The 17,772-nt window shown below is 48.1% G+C and overlaps 1 protein-coding gene across 1 annotated transcript in view; it reads right to left on the minus strand.

Moving 5' to 3' along the window:
• Positions 1-16,234, minus strand: part of KCNA6 (potassium voltage-gated channel subfamily A member 6) — a 32,877-nt gene extending 16,643 nt beyond the window's left edge. Inside the window, exon 1 of the mRNA XM_081059346.1 lies at positions 11,353-16,234. Coding sequence (XP_080915472.1) covers positions 14,507-16,099 — 1,593 coding nt within the window. The 5' untranslated portion in view covers positions 16,100-16,234 and the 3' untranslated portion in view covers positions 11,353-14,506. The remainder of the gene's footprint in view (positions 1-11,352) is intronic.
• Between the last annotated feature and the right edge of the window lie 1,538 nt (positions 16,235-17,772).

The raw sequence follows: 17,772 nt of genomic DNA on the forward strand, positions 1-17,772 counted from the left end.
GCAGGCAGCAAGGAAGGATGGACGAAAAGTAACAGAAAAGCAGACAAAAGAAATTTCTCACTTTGGTATTACATGAAAATTATTACCTCTTTTTCAAAACTTTGCTGTAAGCTGCTCAGTACATTTTTAAGCATTAAGTTCTGATCTTTGTAAAATAAGAGGCTGGAGTAGATGAGGTCTGAAATTCAGTGATTCTATATAAAGTTGAAATTTTAGTAACTCCAGCTCTCTTTTTAAAGATCATTCTGTTGGCAAAAGCCAAGCAATCAAGTTTGCCACGTCATCAGGGGAACCATCCATACATTTAATGAATAAGCTATAGGATATTCAAGCAAAAACTCACAAATTGTCTGATTCAACCATCTCACTTTACAGACGAAGACACGAGGCCAGAGAATAATACTAACAGCTAACATTTGCTGAGTGCCAGGCAAGCGACTTACTCAGGGTCACACAGCAGGTTAATGACAGACCCAGAATTAGATGCTTTTCCCACCTTCCCCATAGTCCACTTGTTCTGACTTTGGGTGGATTTAATGATGAAAGAAGCAATCCGATATCAAAAACTCCTCTTCAGCCCAAGATGTCCAGAAAAGGAGCAGGTTCAAAGGCAATGACAGGTCAAGAATAGCTAGGCCCTCTCTCCTTTTTACCTCTGAGCACAGAAGGGAAACCTTGGAAGAAAGGATTGAGTCTGAGCCAGCTGGTGGAGGAGCAGACCAGGGTATCAGACCTTCCTGCGGTCAGCAGAGAGGAGTCAAAGGTAAGAGCCCTGAGCAGCACAAGGAGCAGAGTGCAAACAGCTTTCCAGAGGCCTTAAATTCGAGCCCTGGAGGGACCAGATCCCACAGGGCAGCACCAGTGCCCGAAGTACCTTGGGAGAAAGCGTGTCGCACTTGAAAGCAGTATGTAGGAAAACGAGAAAGAAGACTGAAAAACCTTGTTACTTAGAGTTCATGGCTAGTATTTCTTTGTGTCTTACACAGATTGTGACTGAGATTTTATACAGATGATCATTAATTAGTAAAGATACGCTTGAATGTTTTCATTAAAAGTCGAGTTTAGTTAGAAAAGTACTCCTGCATAGAAATGCATGTTCCCTTCTTTTATTTGGTTAACAACGTACATGGAAATTAGACTGTTACTCCATAAGGGAACATCATAAGTAAGTCTTCTTCTGGAGAAGTGTATCTGAAGTGTGGACATTTGCCAGCAAAATAGAAACTCTAAATCTGACAAATAAAACCAACTCTTACAGTTACTTTTCCCAAAGACTTCTCTTTAAGAAGGCTTTGAAGGGCAAGAGCGGAAAGGATATCTTCTTTCACGTTACCCAGAGTCTTATCAAAACACTGATTCTTAGTCTCTGCACAACGCAAGAGGGGTGAAGAAAAGCTACAAAAATGGTCCATTTGAGAAAACCTTTAAGGGCTGAGGTTCCACGACTCAAATCCATCGCAAGGAGTTTTAGATTTCTTTGAGTTTTTCAAAATGTATTCCTTAGATTACAGTTTTTGTGGGATGTGACTAGAAGTTACCCCAGAAAGGGTCAAAGAAATGAAATAGGTTTATGTGCTGCATGACTTGCCAGTGCCTTTAATCTTTTGTTCATATACACTGTGTCTCTCCAAGAGGCAGTGTTTCTGAAGGGCAGTGCCTGGGGAGTCTCGTTCCGTGGGATTGTCGTGTCAGATGAGCATTCTGTAGATTGCATTTGAGGAACCGTGGCATAAGGGATTATTCTAGATAATATGGTCAGTCGAGTAGCCATATCAGTAAAGGACAAAATGGGAGGAAGGAAGTTAAAAGTACATAGGCAATGTGTATCCTAGACAGGAAGAAAACATTCTTACAACAAAGGTGGTGAAGCTCCAACATAAACAGCTTTAAGGAGTCTCAGTTATGGATTCTCTCTCTCTGGGGATGTTTCAGAATAGGCCTGGGATAATTAGGAACTTTGTCTATTGTGGGGCAGAGTAATGGATTCCATGACTTTTGGAAGCCTTTTCCAGCTCAATTATTCCACATCATTTTGTCTTATTCTCTACTTACATATCACGTGAGTTCAGCTGATGTCCTTGCAAATTAAATAATTCCTGAAATGTTGTCTGTAAGGAAATATATTATCTGTGAATTGAGTCATATTTTCCACTGACTTGTACTGCGATTCCAAAGAAGAACGTCGACCCCAAACATATCAGAAAAGGGACACTTATGGACCTGCTGGGCACTCGAGGAAACATTCTACTGGGTCCTGAGCAGTCAGTCTCCTTACAGCTCCCTCTCCGGAAGTCAGGCAAGTTAAGGGCTGGGCCACAGGATCTTCCCACACCCACGTATTCCACCTCTCAGTTAATTCCCAAGTGAGTTGGATGTTCTCACTGCTCCTAGGGATTTTGAATGGATAAGTCACTTCATTGCTTATGTTCTTTTTATAGAAATTTGTCCGAATTCCTGGATCTTCTCTTCTGCTGGCTTTTTTAGCATGGAGAAGCTCTCAGTCTAAAAGGGTATTAAGGCTCTTTGCATGAGTCACCTTTGTCAAAACCAAGTACTTCATGATTGAATGGCTTAATCATGCTCTGTGTTAGGTCAGAAAATAGAAACCTACAGAGTGAGAGAAACGAGTGCATATATATTTCCCCAAGACTTTGACTTACAAGAGCTTTGAGTGGTTTCAGCTGTTCCTAAAGGTTGGGCGATTGTCAGAGGCCTTGCCGTGCCTCAGTACCCACCAAAACAGGCAGAGAAGAAAGAGACCATGGAAATCATAACCCACTTTTATTGGATACTTAAACATGCCAGGCACTGTGATGCACGCTGGTTAGCATTATCTCATTTAATTCTACTGGCCACCCTGAGGGACGTTACATTAACAGCCCAATTTTACAGAAAAGAATACCAAGGCTCAGAGAAGATCCCCAAGTTCCCAGGGCCACATAGTTACCCAGCCAGTGGGTGGCAGCACTGGGCTCTGACTCCTGGGGGGGCCGACATCACCCCCTTCCTACATGGTTAACAGAGACGAGGGACTCAGAACTGTATCTCAGTTCCCCCCATCCTATCTCCCCCCATAGGCAGGCATGATAGAAATGCCATGCTGCACTGGGTTGCAAAGTCTTCACCCAGAGAGTCAAAATGCAGTAAGAAAAAAAAAGGAAATGGTAATAGAGTTTCTTAGAGTTCCCACCTTTGAACATATATTTAGAAAATCCTCTAGTTCCTCCAATGAATAAAAAGCCTCTTTCTTTCTCAAATCTGGTCAGCAATCTCCATCATTTCTACTAACACAGCATTCCTTTTCCTTCCAGTGGAGGAAAGAATTATGAGTGTGAAGTATGGCATAAACCAGTTGAAGTTCATTTTTCTACAGACTATATACTCTTTTTCAAATTTACTGTATACGTTTTTAAAACCTTGAAAAGGCCCCCTTTTAGTAAAAAGCACCTCTGATAGGAAAAAATTTTAATTTTTTTATACACACGCACACACAATTCATGTCAAAAACAATAATTTTTCAGAAGTGTACTTATTGGCAAAAAGTGAGGCAGACAGGCATTAAGATGTAAAGCCCATGATGGATTTTCTTTAAGCCTGATGTAATTTTTATGCACTCCTGCAAAGGGCAAATTGGGGGCGATGGGATGGTGGGGCGGTTATACATCCTTTTAACTTTGGGTTTTCAGAAGTGAAAGCTGTCCCCACTGAGGGGTGAACCGTGTGAAATCTACTTCTCTCTTGGAATCCTAAGGATTTTGAGCTGACTCTAGCCTGAAATGCTGTTGAGACTGCCCTCCTGAATTCTGGCCCTGAAATATTTTAATGAAATTACAGGTCAACCTAGGAAAAGAGGAGAGCCTTTCTCATCTCTCTCCCAAGGCAATGTTAGACACGGTTTCAACTACAGTCACTTAACTTTTGACCAATAACATTCATAGACAGGAGAGTCCACCCGAGAGCCAAAACTGACGGGATAGAATCTAGGAAGAGAGGCAAGAAAGGATCTGGGGTGACCATGTCATACAGACACCTGACAGATGCAGAGCTCATGGCCGGGGGGCCAACCATTATCCGGGAAAGCCACACGTCTCTTAGGAATCCCCACTCTTTACTCTCTCGCATCCCATCCCACCAGCAGGAGCAGAGTGATGGCTCATTAGCTGACATCATAGAAGGAGGAGGTCATCCTCAAATAAGAAATATCCAAATATCCAAGTTTGCCTTTTTCTCATTTTAATCATTTTAGAGGGAAATCCTTAATTGCATCACATATCACCCTGCCTTCTTCACTTGACAAAGGACAAAACTTAGCATGTTCTTGATTCCTCTGAGGTCCCTGCTCTCCATGCAACCACATAATTCTGTCTGTCTTCTGGAGTTGTGACTGTCTCCTCCCCAGGCTGCCAGCCCTCACTATGTGTTTCTGACAACCAAACCTACCTCTTCCCCATTTAATAGTCCACCGTGACTCGGTTAAATAAGATCATAGAGAAAGTCTTTCAAGAGCAATCATGCACCAGTGTCCCACAGAGTCACCTGATGCAGCAGGGGGGGTGTAGTTTCCCTAAACACTACACCCTTCAGTCGTTGATTTTGTAATCTGCGGTAGAAATGCACACAGAGGAAAGTGCTTCCCACTTACAAGAAAAACAATGCTATGAGCACAATGCAAGTGACAGACAGCCCCAGCCTGGGTGGGCACTAGGCAAAAGAGAACCCACTCCCCAATGAAGAGGGCAGCTGTGCTCAGCCCCTGCTGACTGATGTTGGAGAGTCGAAAGGCAGTATCAATGACACCAGACCTTCAGCTTTTCAAGGGAAACCAAAAACCCAGCACTGTGTGTGAAGTCTTCCAATATTTACTGTATGTTTTTCCAGCTTCATTGAGATACAATTGTCATACCTGGCATTTCTGAATATGGTGTCATATTTGCCCCAGAAGTCACATATTTAGGACCTGCTATCAAGGGTAACCTGCAGTTTTAGGCTGGGTGCTCTGGGATTGCTATTTGGAATTCTGCAGGCATGGAAAACCACGATCAGAGGGTTACAGATGCAGGAAAAAAAAATAAAACAAAAGCAATCGTACTTCCAGATGAGCAGAGGACAGCTAATAGGATTCTGGCTGGGTATGGGTGAGGGCATGGGCGCCACATGCACACATGTGTGTGCTGCTCTAGGGAAAATGGGAGCCCTCCTGAGTGGAGAGCAGTCCTAAGGGGCACACACGCTATTTGCTCCAGCATGCCAGACTTAACAGCAATGCCAAATTGCCTCCAAGCAGCAAGCAGCTGGGGACCGTCTGTCTGATTTATGGCCCAGCTACCACGGCTTCTGGAAACTTGGTTCTCCCTGACCCTAGGCCAGAGATTTATAAAAGAGACCTGTAACCCAACAACAACTTCTCTTTCTCTACCAGGGCAACAAAGTACAGAGAAGAATCCAGAAGCTGATTCTGTTTCCCAGGGCATCAGAAGTCAGCACTTGTGGGTAAGATGCTAACTTTCTACATTCCTCCCTTCCTCTATAAAACACAGAAGTCTCAAGTAACCTCCTGCTTTCCAACCTATGACAGTTTCCGGAAGCCCAGTCCCTAAATTTAACAGAAAAAGCAAAGCAAAGCCCTGAAAGTTTAAATCTCCATGAGATGTGAAGCCCAGGGCATGTCTGCCCAGGCCACAGCCTATACACAAGCCTCTCTGCCCAACGCAAAATACCTTTGGTACTCAACAGAGCAACAGTTATTAACCCTTCCTTAAAAATCCAGGAGCTGGTTCTCTGATCAGGATTTCTCTAGCTAGGCCTGCTGCCTCTGTACCTCGGAAAGTCAGAAGAGAGAGATGAAATTAAAAAGCAATTCCACTTCCTATGGACAGCTCAGTTAAGGACTTTGGTTGGGTGGGAAATGAATAAAGTTGCTTTAAAAAAAATGGTTAAATGCTCCTTAGTTTTCCAATTTCCACAGAAAAATATCCTGAGGTTGGAGTCAGAAAATGGGAGTCCTAGCTCTGCCCCTTACTGCCGGTGTGATTGTGGGCTGGTCATTCCACTTCTGGGCAGCAGATTCCTCCTTCACAAAGGAGGGTTTCCAGCCCCTTCCAGCTCTCGGGTTCTGTCCATCTGTGACCCCCCTAAATGCCCTTCGCAGTTCTCTTGTGCTCGTGGGGAGGGGTGAGGAAGATTCCTCATTCAATTTTGGTTGGAAACTCACTGTTGAAAAACTATTACCCATATATCCATCCTATTCTTACAAGATATATTCAAGTTCCATTTCTATATATTATGTCACATCTGAAGTGCAGTTATTTAAAGAGATTCTGCTGTGAAGCCTTTAGGCAAAGAGCCTTCTGGTAAAATAGCTACTTATGCTTAGTCAATTTTTTATGTCATATTTCATTTTGGTGTTTGTTGCAGAGAGCAAAACTGAAGTCACCGGGACCCTGTCTTTCTTTGAGAATACAGGTGGTCCCAGCCCTACCCTGTGGCTACCCTGAGCCCCCTTAGCTGCCTGGCAGAGGGAAAGCCTGCTCTGCTGAGAGTTCATTTCCTGATAAACCTTTTAACTTGCAGCCTCATTTGAGCCTCAAACCTCACAAAAAGCAAATGGAAGTAGCTTCCTTATTTTGCAGATGACAAAACTGAAGCTTGGAGAGATTAAATGAGGTACAGCTAATAAATGGTGAATCAGACCCAACTCCTAAGGCAAGCAATACAAGAAGCTCGGAATTCAGGATGGCAGTGGGGCAGACCCACTGTGCTGCCCTGGGCAAGGTCCTCCTGGGGAGCTCGGTGGCTGTGGGAATGAGAGGGTGCATAGAGCATCTGGCCTGAGCAGGGACCCCACAATGAGAGCTGAGGCAGCCGCTCTCTAGTCACAGTGGAAGCCAAGGGACACCCACAGGAGTAGGGGGACTTGGCTTGTTCTGACTCTGGGGTCTCCTGTCTCCTCCACTGAAAGGAGGAAAGTGTAGCTGAAACACACCCAAAGAATGCCACAGGGCATCCCCCACCTGCAAAATAAGGGGTGAGGACACAGTGGGATGTGTGGGGAACAGAGGGGGACACTGAGGAAAAGGACCAGTGGAGGTGGGATTTTGAAAGCCACTGGAACAGTGTACGAAAACTCTGAGTGGGGGGTCTGGCTTTTGGGTTCTGTCCCCAGGGCGAACTGTGAGACCCTGCATTAGTCCCAAGGAGGAAGATGTGAGGAAGTATGTAAAGAAGGCTCTAGTGGAGGACCAACCCCTGGGAATGTTAACATGTGAGGTGAGCAGAACAGTGACGGGAGCGAGGAAAGGCTCTATAGCAAGATGTATAGGCAGCTCTGTGCTGTCAGAGCCCCACTGGGAAAAACACGCAGACCACCTGCTAGTTTTCCATCAGAGATACACTGGCATGTAAATAAAAGCCCACGTCTATTTTCAAGAACCACGAACTCATTCTGTCTTCTTGCTCAGTACCAAAGAGAACCTCACTGCATTCTGTTCTATTCTCTCTCTCCTGAGGACAATGGACCACACGTTAGCAGCGTGCCCTTGAACATGCCCTCAGAGCATCAACTGTCTCATCTGCCAGAGGCAAACAATGCCTCGCCCACTACCTCACTTAGTTGTTGTAGGATAATAATAGCCAATCTTTGCATTATGCTTACATGTAACAATATGTACAAGGAGGCCCATTTAATCTTCAAAACAGCTCTATAAAATTGGTACTCTTATTAACCCCCCCCCACTTGACAGAGAGGGAAACTGAGGCACAGTGTGGTTTCAGAACTTGCTTAATGTCACCCAGCAGCTAAGTGGAAAAGGTGGGATTTGAACCCAGAAAATCTGGCCCAGAGTCCATGCTCCTAACCTCTTTGTGATATGATGTGGTGTCTGAAAGCACTGAACATGTTTTAAATGAAGGGTAGACTCTCATTCTTGTTAGGATCACTCCCACTGGGGAGGATGAGAGTGGTGGTAACTCACCAGCCGAGGACGGCACCTCAGCATCAGATCTACGGACCCGTAGGTGTGGGGTTTCCTGGAAGAGAGGGAAGGAATGGCGCGTCCTCCGGCCCCTCCCAGCCGCAGGACTGTCTTCCTATGTTCTTTTCAGAGCAAAGCATCTCTGCTGCCAAGAGCGGGTTTGTCTGTCTCTTGGAGACAGCGGTTGTCAAGACTGGGAGAACAGCAAGCATGTCAAAAATAGCAGCGCCAGCAGACTGCGTGGCTGCAATTTCCTCCTGAAATGTCGGCTTTGCTCTCGCCAAAGAGCCAGGGTCTGTCTGTGCTCTCTGCAGCCTGCAGCTGAGGCTGCTGAAGGTTCCAAGATGTTTGCTAGGGGCGGGCAAAGAGTGTCTGCCAGAGCCCATGACAGACAAGGGGGAAATCTTCTTCACAGTAACAGTGATGAGATTGGAGTTGTGTTTAATTTATTTATTTATTTTTTGTCATTAAACCCCACCAGGGCTAGGCCCCAAATAGGGTAAGTGATAGCCAAGTTGAGACCAGTGTTATTGATACTGGCTATAGTGTCAGCCCCTTTTACTCTTTTGTTCTGGAAACGAGGGAGTCACTGTTCTGTTTGGATCACCTTTCAAAGCAGTTGGCACCAGGTCCCCACTCCTGCTTTGGGTGGCAAGGGATGAGGACCAACAAAGGGTGAGGAAGCAGGGTGAACACTTTTCTCTGGGCGTTCAGAGCAAAGGGATATGAAAGCCACAGCACTCTCCAACTCCACAGAGACCTCGCATCCAGAGCAGGAAAGTGGTTCATGGAGGACGGTAACAGGAGAGCCAGGCACCCATCTGTCCTTATTCTCAGTGGCCTGAATCTGGGAAGATGCCTTGCCCGCTAAAGCTCCCACCCAGCTCCAGGCCTGATTCTGCCATAAAGCATCTGTGCAACCAGAGGCAGCCAGGTATAAAGTGGGATGGAGAGAGGAAATCCTACTGTTTAAAGAATGGATTTCTTTTCCTTCCCTAAGTGACCTTGACAAGCTAGAATTGGACCACACTTTGCTTCCTGGGGCAATAACCCATAGTCAAAAACAATCAGAGCTGGATAGCACTTCCAGCTAGCTTGTCCCAGGAGGACAATATTCTCTGGGAATCTATTTGGCATTCACGTAGAGATGCCAGGGGACAGAAATACTGCCAAGAGCAAGGGCTCAGCCAGTGGAGAGAGGAAAGATAAGCCTCAGGACTGAAAGGTGTCATGTGAGGAAAAGCACCAAGGGGAGAGAAGGAAGGGGTTAGTAAGTGACAGCTGAGTCAGAGCAAGAGAAGAGCAAAGTCTGGTGAGCAACCACAGAGAAGGGGGAGCTAACAGAAGGCTGCTACCCCACTTCTTCTGTTTACCCAAAGCACCAAAGATTGCTGGCACCCCATCATCAGGCTGTTAAGGGTTAATGACTGCTGCAGGGAGAATAGAGCAGTGACTCCCTGTGCAGTTCCTTCAGGAATTCTGGGTTTACAGGTACAGAGATTAGGTGGGATTGTTTGGTTTGTTTGTGGAGATTTTGCTGTTTTCTTTTTCCGTTTTTTTGTTGTTTTTTTTTTTTTTTTTTGCCAGCAAAGTATAAGTCCCTCAGGCAAGGTCAACGCCCTCATCCCATGTAATGAATAATAACCACATACTTACTGTAGTTCCATACATGCTAATTACGTTCTGCATTTACCAAAAATGCTTTGCACTATCTTTAGAGCAAAAAAAAAACAAACAAACAAATATGCAAATCCAACCATGGTTTGTCAAAAAAAAAAGTCTCTAAAGTGTCCCCATGTGGCAGAAGAAAGAAACTGTCATTCCCCCCTTGATCTCCAGCCTGGTCCATCTTTAGAGATGCTAAACTTCTAGATTCATAAAAGCAAACCATCCTCCTAGCCAAGATGCGACTCTCCCAGGTTATTCGCCTCTTGTCATGTTTTGTTCACAATCAGTGATTTTTTTGATTAATTTATAGCGTACTCTCACCACAATCTTGTTTTAGAAAACTCCCACTACCCCCCAAAAGCGCCACCCCCAATGTCCTGATGCAGGTGGGACTTACCCTATGTTCTATGACCAGGGTGTCCAAACTGCGGCCCGTGGGCCAACTGCGGCCCGTAATCCATTGTTAATTGGCCCGCAGCAAATTCCAAAAATATATTTACTTTACTTAAATAAACCAGGTGAGGCAATACGTACTTCACCTCGAGTGAGTGGCCCGGCTGTTTGTGTATTTTACCCCATATGGCCCTTGATAAAAAAAAAAAAAAAAAAAAAAAAAAAAAAAAAAAAAAAAAAAAAACAAACTTTGAAAAAAGTTTGGACACCCCTGCTCTATGACCTCCAGCAAGGAGGGCGCACAGGCTCTCCTATGGACTTGGTGGTGAAACATAATCCCTCTGGTCAAGAAGCATCCCCTGCACCTTGCACTGCTGGGATTTATGTCCTAGCTTCTGTTCTGCCCTCAGTGCACAAGAGACAGCTGCGAGCTCTGAGAACCTTCAGCAGACTAAGGGCAGTCAGAAGGCCACCTGTGAGTTAAGGCTTTCTCCAGGCTAATTCCAATCTTATACCTTTCTAAGTCCTCTGTTTCCTGTTTATTTTACTATTTCTACTGTTCCTTTGTCTTGAATCTTTCTGTAAGCTGCTTAAGGTTGGGGGACCCTAAGGTGACTATATTTCAGTGCTTTATGGCACAGTATTTATCTCAGGTTCTCTCTCTCTTTTTCTCTCTCTCTTTCTCTTTCTCTCTCTCATCCTTGCAGGTTCAGGAAATTTCTAGGAGACATTTTTCTAAACCCATAGCAATCTCATCTTGCTTTGTAAGGTCAGGACTTTCCCTCAGAGGTGAGCATGGTAGGAACGGACGGTATATGAGATGTCAGGTAAAAGGGGAATCCTCAGCTGGAGAACAATCTTCTTAGCAAACACTGCTAGTCTTAGAATTTATAGTGTGACCTCAGCAGAAATCCTATAGGTTTTCTCAGTCACTGAAAAAATTGAAGAGGGAGAGAAAGATGGGTAGAAAGAGACACACAGAAGGAAGAAGACATTAAAATAACAGAAGGGAAAGGTGAGAAGAAAAAATGCAGAGCAAGTGAGAATGAAAAGAAGGGGGAAATGCAGAGAAAAGAGATGATGAGAAAGGGTAGGGTGAAGGAGAAGTAAGGGAAGAGAAACAAGGAGGAAACTAAAATGGATGGAGTCAAAAAACGTATACAGAAAGAGAGAAAGGTGGTTGCTGAGGACAGGGAAATCCAAACCCTGAGTCTCCCCAAATGCATGCTCTCCCACCTTCTCTCAACCCTTTCCCACCCTGAGTTCTAATTTGGCACAAAGGATTGAGCCAGAAGAAAAATTCCCCAGCAATAAAACCTACCTCCGATGCAAAGACGGCCAGCTGTCCCTCTCGCTCCTTGGGGGTGATCAGGCCAAAGGAATATCCCATGTCTCTGTTGAGCCTGACAGATCCAGGAAGACTTCTGGGAACTGAGTCAAGTGTAAAGATGGGCTGAACGCTGCCTTTGCTGGGAGCTGTGAAATCGCCACCCCAGATGTCGCGGCAACACAGAGCGTGTATTTTGTTGGTGCTTAGGGCACAAAATCCACATAAAAAGGCTCAGAGTCAGAGAGGGATCATTTGGCAAAATCCTTCGCAGGAACTAGGTGAGGTCACAGCCTCTCAGTTTTTCTTCAATTTCTTAAGAACCACCTATGAAATTCTTCCCAGGAGCTAGACTGTTCCTTGGGGGAAAGAATGTCATTTCTTTCCATCTCTCTTAGAGCTGGGAGGAGCCGCTCTCTGAGGACATGAAAACTCTGTGACATTCTCATGGACTAAAACTATTATTACTCTCTGCGATGCCCAGCCTGACTGCCTCTTGAACAGCAAATCCCCTCCAACGCTCTGCGTGTCATTGTGAAAAAGATCCTATTGACATTGGTTTAACAGGCAGTTGCTTAGCATTCAAGTTTCTGAAGACTCAGAGGTGAGATGAGGCAGCTTCAGTGACTGGGTGGGAAACCAGGAAGAAAGGTCCAGGGTGAAAGTTTTGGGGACTTGGTTGCCTCTCATTTTCCAAAGGTCACACATCTCTGTCCTGGCACGACCAGCCCCTAACCCTTTATGCAGGAGGTGTTCCCATTTCAGAAGCTGGGGGTATGTAGTCTTCTGTTCTCCCTTGCTGCCCAAATCAGAAGATAGAACGGTCTAGAAGGTTGCTATGGCAACCAGAGTCCCTAGAGAGCCCGGCTCTCCAGAAACCCTTTACTTTCAGGCATGCTCTGACTTGAAAAGGAAAGGTTTTATTACATATAGTGATCACGTACACATACAGAGATACACTCCCACATGTTCCAACAGTTACCCCCGGTTGGGCCCTTCTCCTTTCCCCCAATAGCCAGGAGTAACTGAAGAGATTTGGAAAAGCAGCACTTTATGGCCTCAGAGCCGGTCTCTAAATCACGATCTCCCCTCTATCCTACTGTGTTCCAGGTTTGGAGAAGTCAAACTCCCCATCAGGGTGGTCCAGAGCCCTGGAAGGACCCCACTGAACCTGTCTAAAGAGCAGCCTTCTTTCTGAAGCGTAAGAAGAAAGACTAAGGCCCAGTTCGAGAGGCTGAGGAGGGAATTAAGGAGCTAATGACCCAGAATGGCCTATTCTTGGGCTTTGGATCCAAGGCAGAAACTCTGGGAGGAGGCTTTGCCTATGGGAGATGGGAGACAGGGAAGTGAACCAAAAATCAAGTCCATTTTACAAAAATTCACACATTTGCATAGCATCATCCCCAGCTTCCCACATGAGTTTATTGGACTCCCCATGAGGTAGGGAGGGAAGACATTAATGTTCCCATTTAATGGGTGGGGAAACTGAGGCACAGAGAGGAACTGTGGTGCCAAAGTTACCCTGTAAGGCTGTGCCAAAATCCAGATTTAGATCTGGCACTCACAGGAGCCACAGTGTCTCTAGAAAACCCTCAAAAGGCCGTCCCTCATAAGTTTCTCTTCGAGAAAATAATTAAAAAAAAATTCTCATCAAAGAGTCTTAAAGCATAGATATAAAATTTAAAACACGTTAACAGTCCTTTCAGTTTCTGAACTGTACCCAAAAGAGCTCAGAACAGTACATCACAGTTTATCAAGGCAACAAAACAAATGACAATGTTACCAGGACAGAAATGAGGGGAAATGGGCAGTAGGTTGGAAGGCAAGAGTTTCACGATGGAAGAAAATGGCTTAGTCCAGGTGGTGACACCACCACATTGCCTTACCAGTTTGAGCAAGTTGGCTGCAGCTCCAAGGGGTGAATGTTTGCTTGACTCAGCAAAAAAACCTCTAGCAGTGAGACTGTCAGCAAAGGAATAATGCTTCTTCCTTACTCTAAACCATCTATTCCATTGCCCACAAGATGGGGGGAAAAACCATGCTAGCATCCAATGTGTGCTTTTACCTGTCTGCAGGTTTAAGCTGAAGTTTGTTTGAGAAAACCTTCAACTATAATCCTAAATCAAATTCCCAGGAAGAAGGGTGCTGGGCTAGAGAGGTTGGGGGAAAGCAAGGGAGAGAAATTTGCCGTCAGGAATAGGATTCCTCTGGCCCTCTGAGATGACAATATCTGTTTAAGTGGCACCTCCCTTCAGATATGTGGACATACCAGTTACTTGACTCTACTCAGCCATTTCTTCTGGCTCTGTGGTTCCCTTTTTCCAGTTCTTCTGCGCAGGAAGGCACTTGCACAAAAAGAGTGTTTGGCTCTAAGAAGGAACCTTCCTGGAAGCTACAGAGAGTCGGGGGATGAGAGTGGAGAGGACTAAATGCATACCAAAGACTGATGTGTACTGTGCCGGAACACACCTGGGAAAATCCATTGGCCCCCTTTTGTCAGGGACTGACTTCAATGTCCTCCACATGGCCAAGTTTAATTGTAGTTTCTCTAATTCCATCCCAGATTAGAGATGAATAACGTATGCCGAAGAAGCCGTGCAGCTAAACGCTGCACCAACGGCCCTCCGCCAGACGGCCAGCAGGTGTTACCCAGCCCTGGAATACAACAGCCAGACGAGTACTGTTTCTATCCTCCAGTTGCTGCCAATTACCACCTGGCCAGAAGCTAAGGTGGGTGCATGACCCAAAGCAAAGGACACTGAGAAGAGAAACAGGACCCAGGTATAACCTGGTTTCCATCCTGTTGACATCTCTGTTCCTACAGATAATACAAGTCTCAGACATGAAAAATCAGAGTCTTGAGGGAAAGTCAGACAGAAATCTCATCCATGTAACAGAAGATGGGCATAACTGGGTGGCACCATTAGAATTTCAAAAACGTCACTTCGATGGATAAACTTTGAATACTGCAGGGACCAAGCAACAAAGTTGACAGTCCAGGTATTTGGTCCTGGATGCTAGGCAGTGGGTGTAGGGGGAGGAATCAGAAAGTGAACTGGAGCTCTGGTGAGATTCTGGAGAATGAGAAGAAGCCTACGAGAGTATTTGCTCAGTGTCACCCTTCTTGAGCAGGCGCTGCCTGCTTCAGTCAAACCTCAGTGAGCATTCTTTTCTCTGCGTACATCCGATGTGGAGTGGGAAGGTAGCTGGGCCTACGTTCCCGGGTGGTCTCAGACAATTCAGGCTTGCCAAGTCCATTGTCAGCTGCCTTCAGGTCCGGTGCGGGCTGCCCACAAGTGACATGGGTGTACTGGCCTTGCTCCTCCTGCTCTGTCTCCCGGTGGTAGAAGTAGTTGAAGTTGGAGACAATGACCGGCACCGGCAGGGCGATGGTGAGGACCCCAGCGATGGCACACAGTGAGCCCACGATCTTGCCCCCCACTGTCATGGGGTACATGTCTCCGTAACCTACTGTGGTCATTGTAACCACTGCCCACCAGAAGGCGTCCGGGATGCTGGGAAAGAGAGAGTCGTCGTCATCAGCCTCTGCGAAGTAGACAGCGCTGGAGAAGAGGATGACTCCGATGAAGAGAAAGAAGATGAGCAGGCCCAGCTCCCGCATGGAGGCCTGCAGGGTCTTGCCCAGGATCTGCAGCCCCTTGGAGTGGCGGGACAGCTTGAAGATGCGGAACACCCGGACCAGGCGGATCACGCGGAGGATGGCCAGGGACATGGCCTGCTGCCCATTCTGGCCACCCCCTCCGCTGGCCGACTGCTGCTCCTGCTGCTGCACCAGCTCGGTGCCCAGGGTGATGAAGTAGGGGAAGATGGCCACCAAGTCAATGATGTTCATGATGTTGCGGAAGAAGGCTGGCTTGCTGGGGCAGGCGGAGAAGCGCACCACCAGCTCGAAAGTGAACCAGACAATGCACAGGGTCTCCACCAGAAAGAAGGGGTCCGTGAAGAAGGAGCCCCCGAGAGCACTTAGTGAGCTTGAGCCTGCTGCCCCTACCGCCCCAGAGGTGATGCCGGGATGAAATGTATACGGATCGTCTTCCTCCTCCTCTTCCTCCTGACTCCCCCTGGAAACTGGGGAGACTCTGCTCACACCACCGCCATTGCTTCCACCTCGACCATCTGCACGGAACTGGGGCAAGGTCTCCAGGCAGAAGATGACGATGGAGATGAGAATGACCAACACGGAGACGATGGCGATGCCCCTGGCGGGACCGGAGCTCTCCGGGTACTCGAAGAGCAGCCACACCTGGCGCTGGAAGGGCTGGGAGGGCAGTGGCTTCTCATCCTCACCACCTTCGGGCAGGCAGCCCTCGTCCTCCCTGAAGGCCGCCAGGGCCTCGTCCCCCAACTGGTAGAAGCGGATCTCTTCCAGGAAGATGTCCAGGGGCACGTTGACGGGCCTCCGCAGCCGGCCCCCCGACTGGTAGTAGTAGAGGATGGCGTCGAAGCTGGGCCGGTTGCGGTCGAAGAAGTACTCGTTCCTCAGGGGGTCGAAGAAGCGGACGCGGCGGCCGGGGTCCCCCAGCAGCGTGTCCGGAAACAGCGACAGGGTGCGCAACTGGGTCTCAAAGCGCAGCCCGGAGATGTTGATGACCAGCCGCTCGCTACTACAGCAGCCCCCGCCTGCCCCGGCCTCCGGGAAGTCTCCCCCATCCTGCGGCTCCCCCTCCGGCCCACGGACCTCCCCCGGCGCCGCCAGCGTGAGGGATTTCTCCGATCTCATGTCCCCTCGGCTGTGCGCTCCCGGCCACCGGGACAGCGCCCCCGACACAAGCTCTGGAGCGCGGCTGGGCTTCCCAGCTCCCGGCTGCGCCCTGTCCCTAGGGCGGGGCTCGCGCTCCTCGGAGCGAGGTGTCTGACCTGTGGATGGGTCCGTGAGCCCCGACGCCCTGGTCCCTGTGAGGCTGTCAGGGGAGGTGCCCGGGCGCTGAGGACTTGGCTCCGCGCTGCCAGTTGCCCGCGCCTGGGTGCCAGAGCTTACTGGGACACCTGGAACCGCAGACGCGCGTGTGAAACTGGATGCCTGAAAAGACGCGTGGCTTCGTCCCACCGTGCCTGGGATTGGGCTCCGGGACGCAGGGGTCCGCCCTCCAGAGCGGTTAGCACTGCCCCGCTCCCACTGCGCTGCTCCCACAGCTGGAGTCCCCCGGCTGCGGCGGGTACCCAAGCCCCAGATGCGCCTCCCTCCGGCTCCGCAAAGACTCCTGGCGGGGCTCCGGCCTCCGCCCTACGTCCACCGCGGTTCAATCTACCCAAGGTCGCCGTTCCCGCGCCACAGCCGTCACCTCCTCCCTATGGGCCTGGCTGCAAGCCTCGTAGAGGGCTCTGGGGCTGTCTTGGCGCCGGGGCGCGGGGACCCACCTCCCCAACGCTCAAGCCTTCGCTGCAGCCGCTGCAGCTGCAGTGGCTCGGCTCTCCGCTCTGCCCTTCCTTCCCAACACACACTAGCCAAGTGACGTGGCAGGCCCCGCCTGCTGCCCCCTCCCACCCCACTCCCACATCACACCCCTTGCCCAGCCAGGGGCTGCCGCCAGCCAGGGAGCTGTGGAAATAGACACACAGTTGCCACAAGAGTAATCTTTCCCGCGCTCTTTGGGCACGCCTCTCCCCTTCGCACGTTCACATTCACGGCCCCCCTAAACGAGCAGCAGTGCCCTCACACCACACTGCCGCCTCCCCCGCAATCAGCTTTTCTCTGGTCGGTTAACCGACTCGACCTGCGCAGTGCCTCTCATCAATAAGAAAACATACCCCGCCCCACCACCCCGCACAGAGCTGTGCCTCCACTCTATCCAGTATTTAATGAAAACATCAAATTATATTTTGTCCTTCTGTGTTTACAAAGACCCATTTACCAGCTTCTCCAATCTGCACTGAGAAATAAAAAGTATAGGAACCATTTTCGAGATGTCTTGAGAGCTTCCAATTTAAATTGTACTCCAATGTAAATCCCCCAAAAAACCCGTATCCCTCTTTGCAAACCTGGGAAGAGGAGGCTGCAAGTCTCCTAGGATTGCAACATGATAGGAGAGAGAATGGTGGACCGTCTCCCATTGCCTTTCCCATCACAAGTTTTCCACCAGAGTCCTAGGAACTTAGGCAGCCTGGGGGAAGAAAGAACCAGTAGGTGGTGGCATCTCAGAGGTATGGTAGTCCAGGGAAGTACAGCCTAGAATTCATTTGCTCCCATCCTCCTTGGGAAGCCATGCAGAATGTCTGCTTATTGTGCAGACAAGAAAAGGGAGGAGAGGGTGAGTGGAAAGGGTATGCAAGAATGTTGATTTTTTTAAAAAAATCATAGCTAGGTTTACTGAACATCTATTTTAGGCCAGCCACAATCTAGGTGCTTTACCTGTACTCTCTCCCTCCGTCCTCCCAGCCCTGGGAGAAAGATGG

This window comes from Rhinolophus hipposideros (assembly GCF_964194185.1).
Source record: "Rhinolophus hipposideros genome assembly, chromosome: 9".
Classification (NCBI taxonomy): domain Eukaryota; kingdom Metazoa; phylum Chordata; class Mammalia; order Chiroptera; family Rhinolophidae; genus Rhinolophus; species Rhinolophus hipposideros.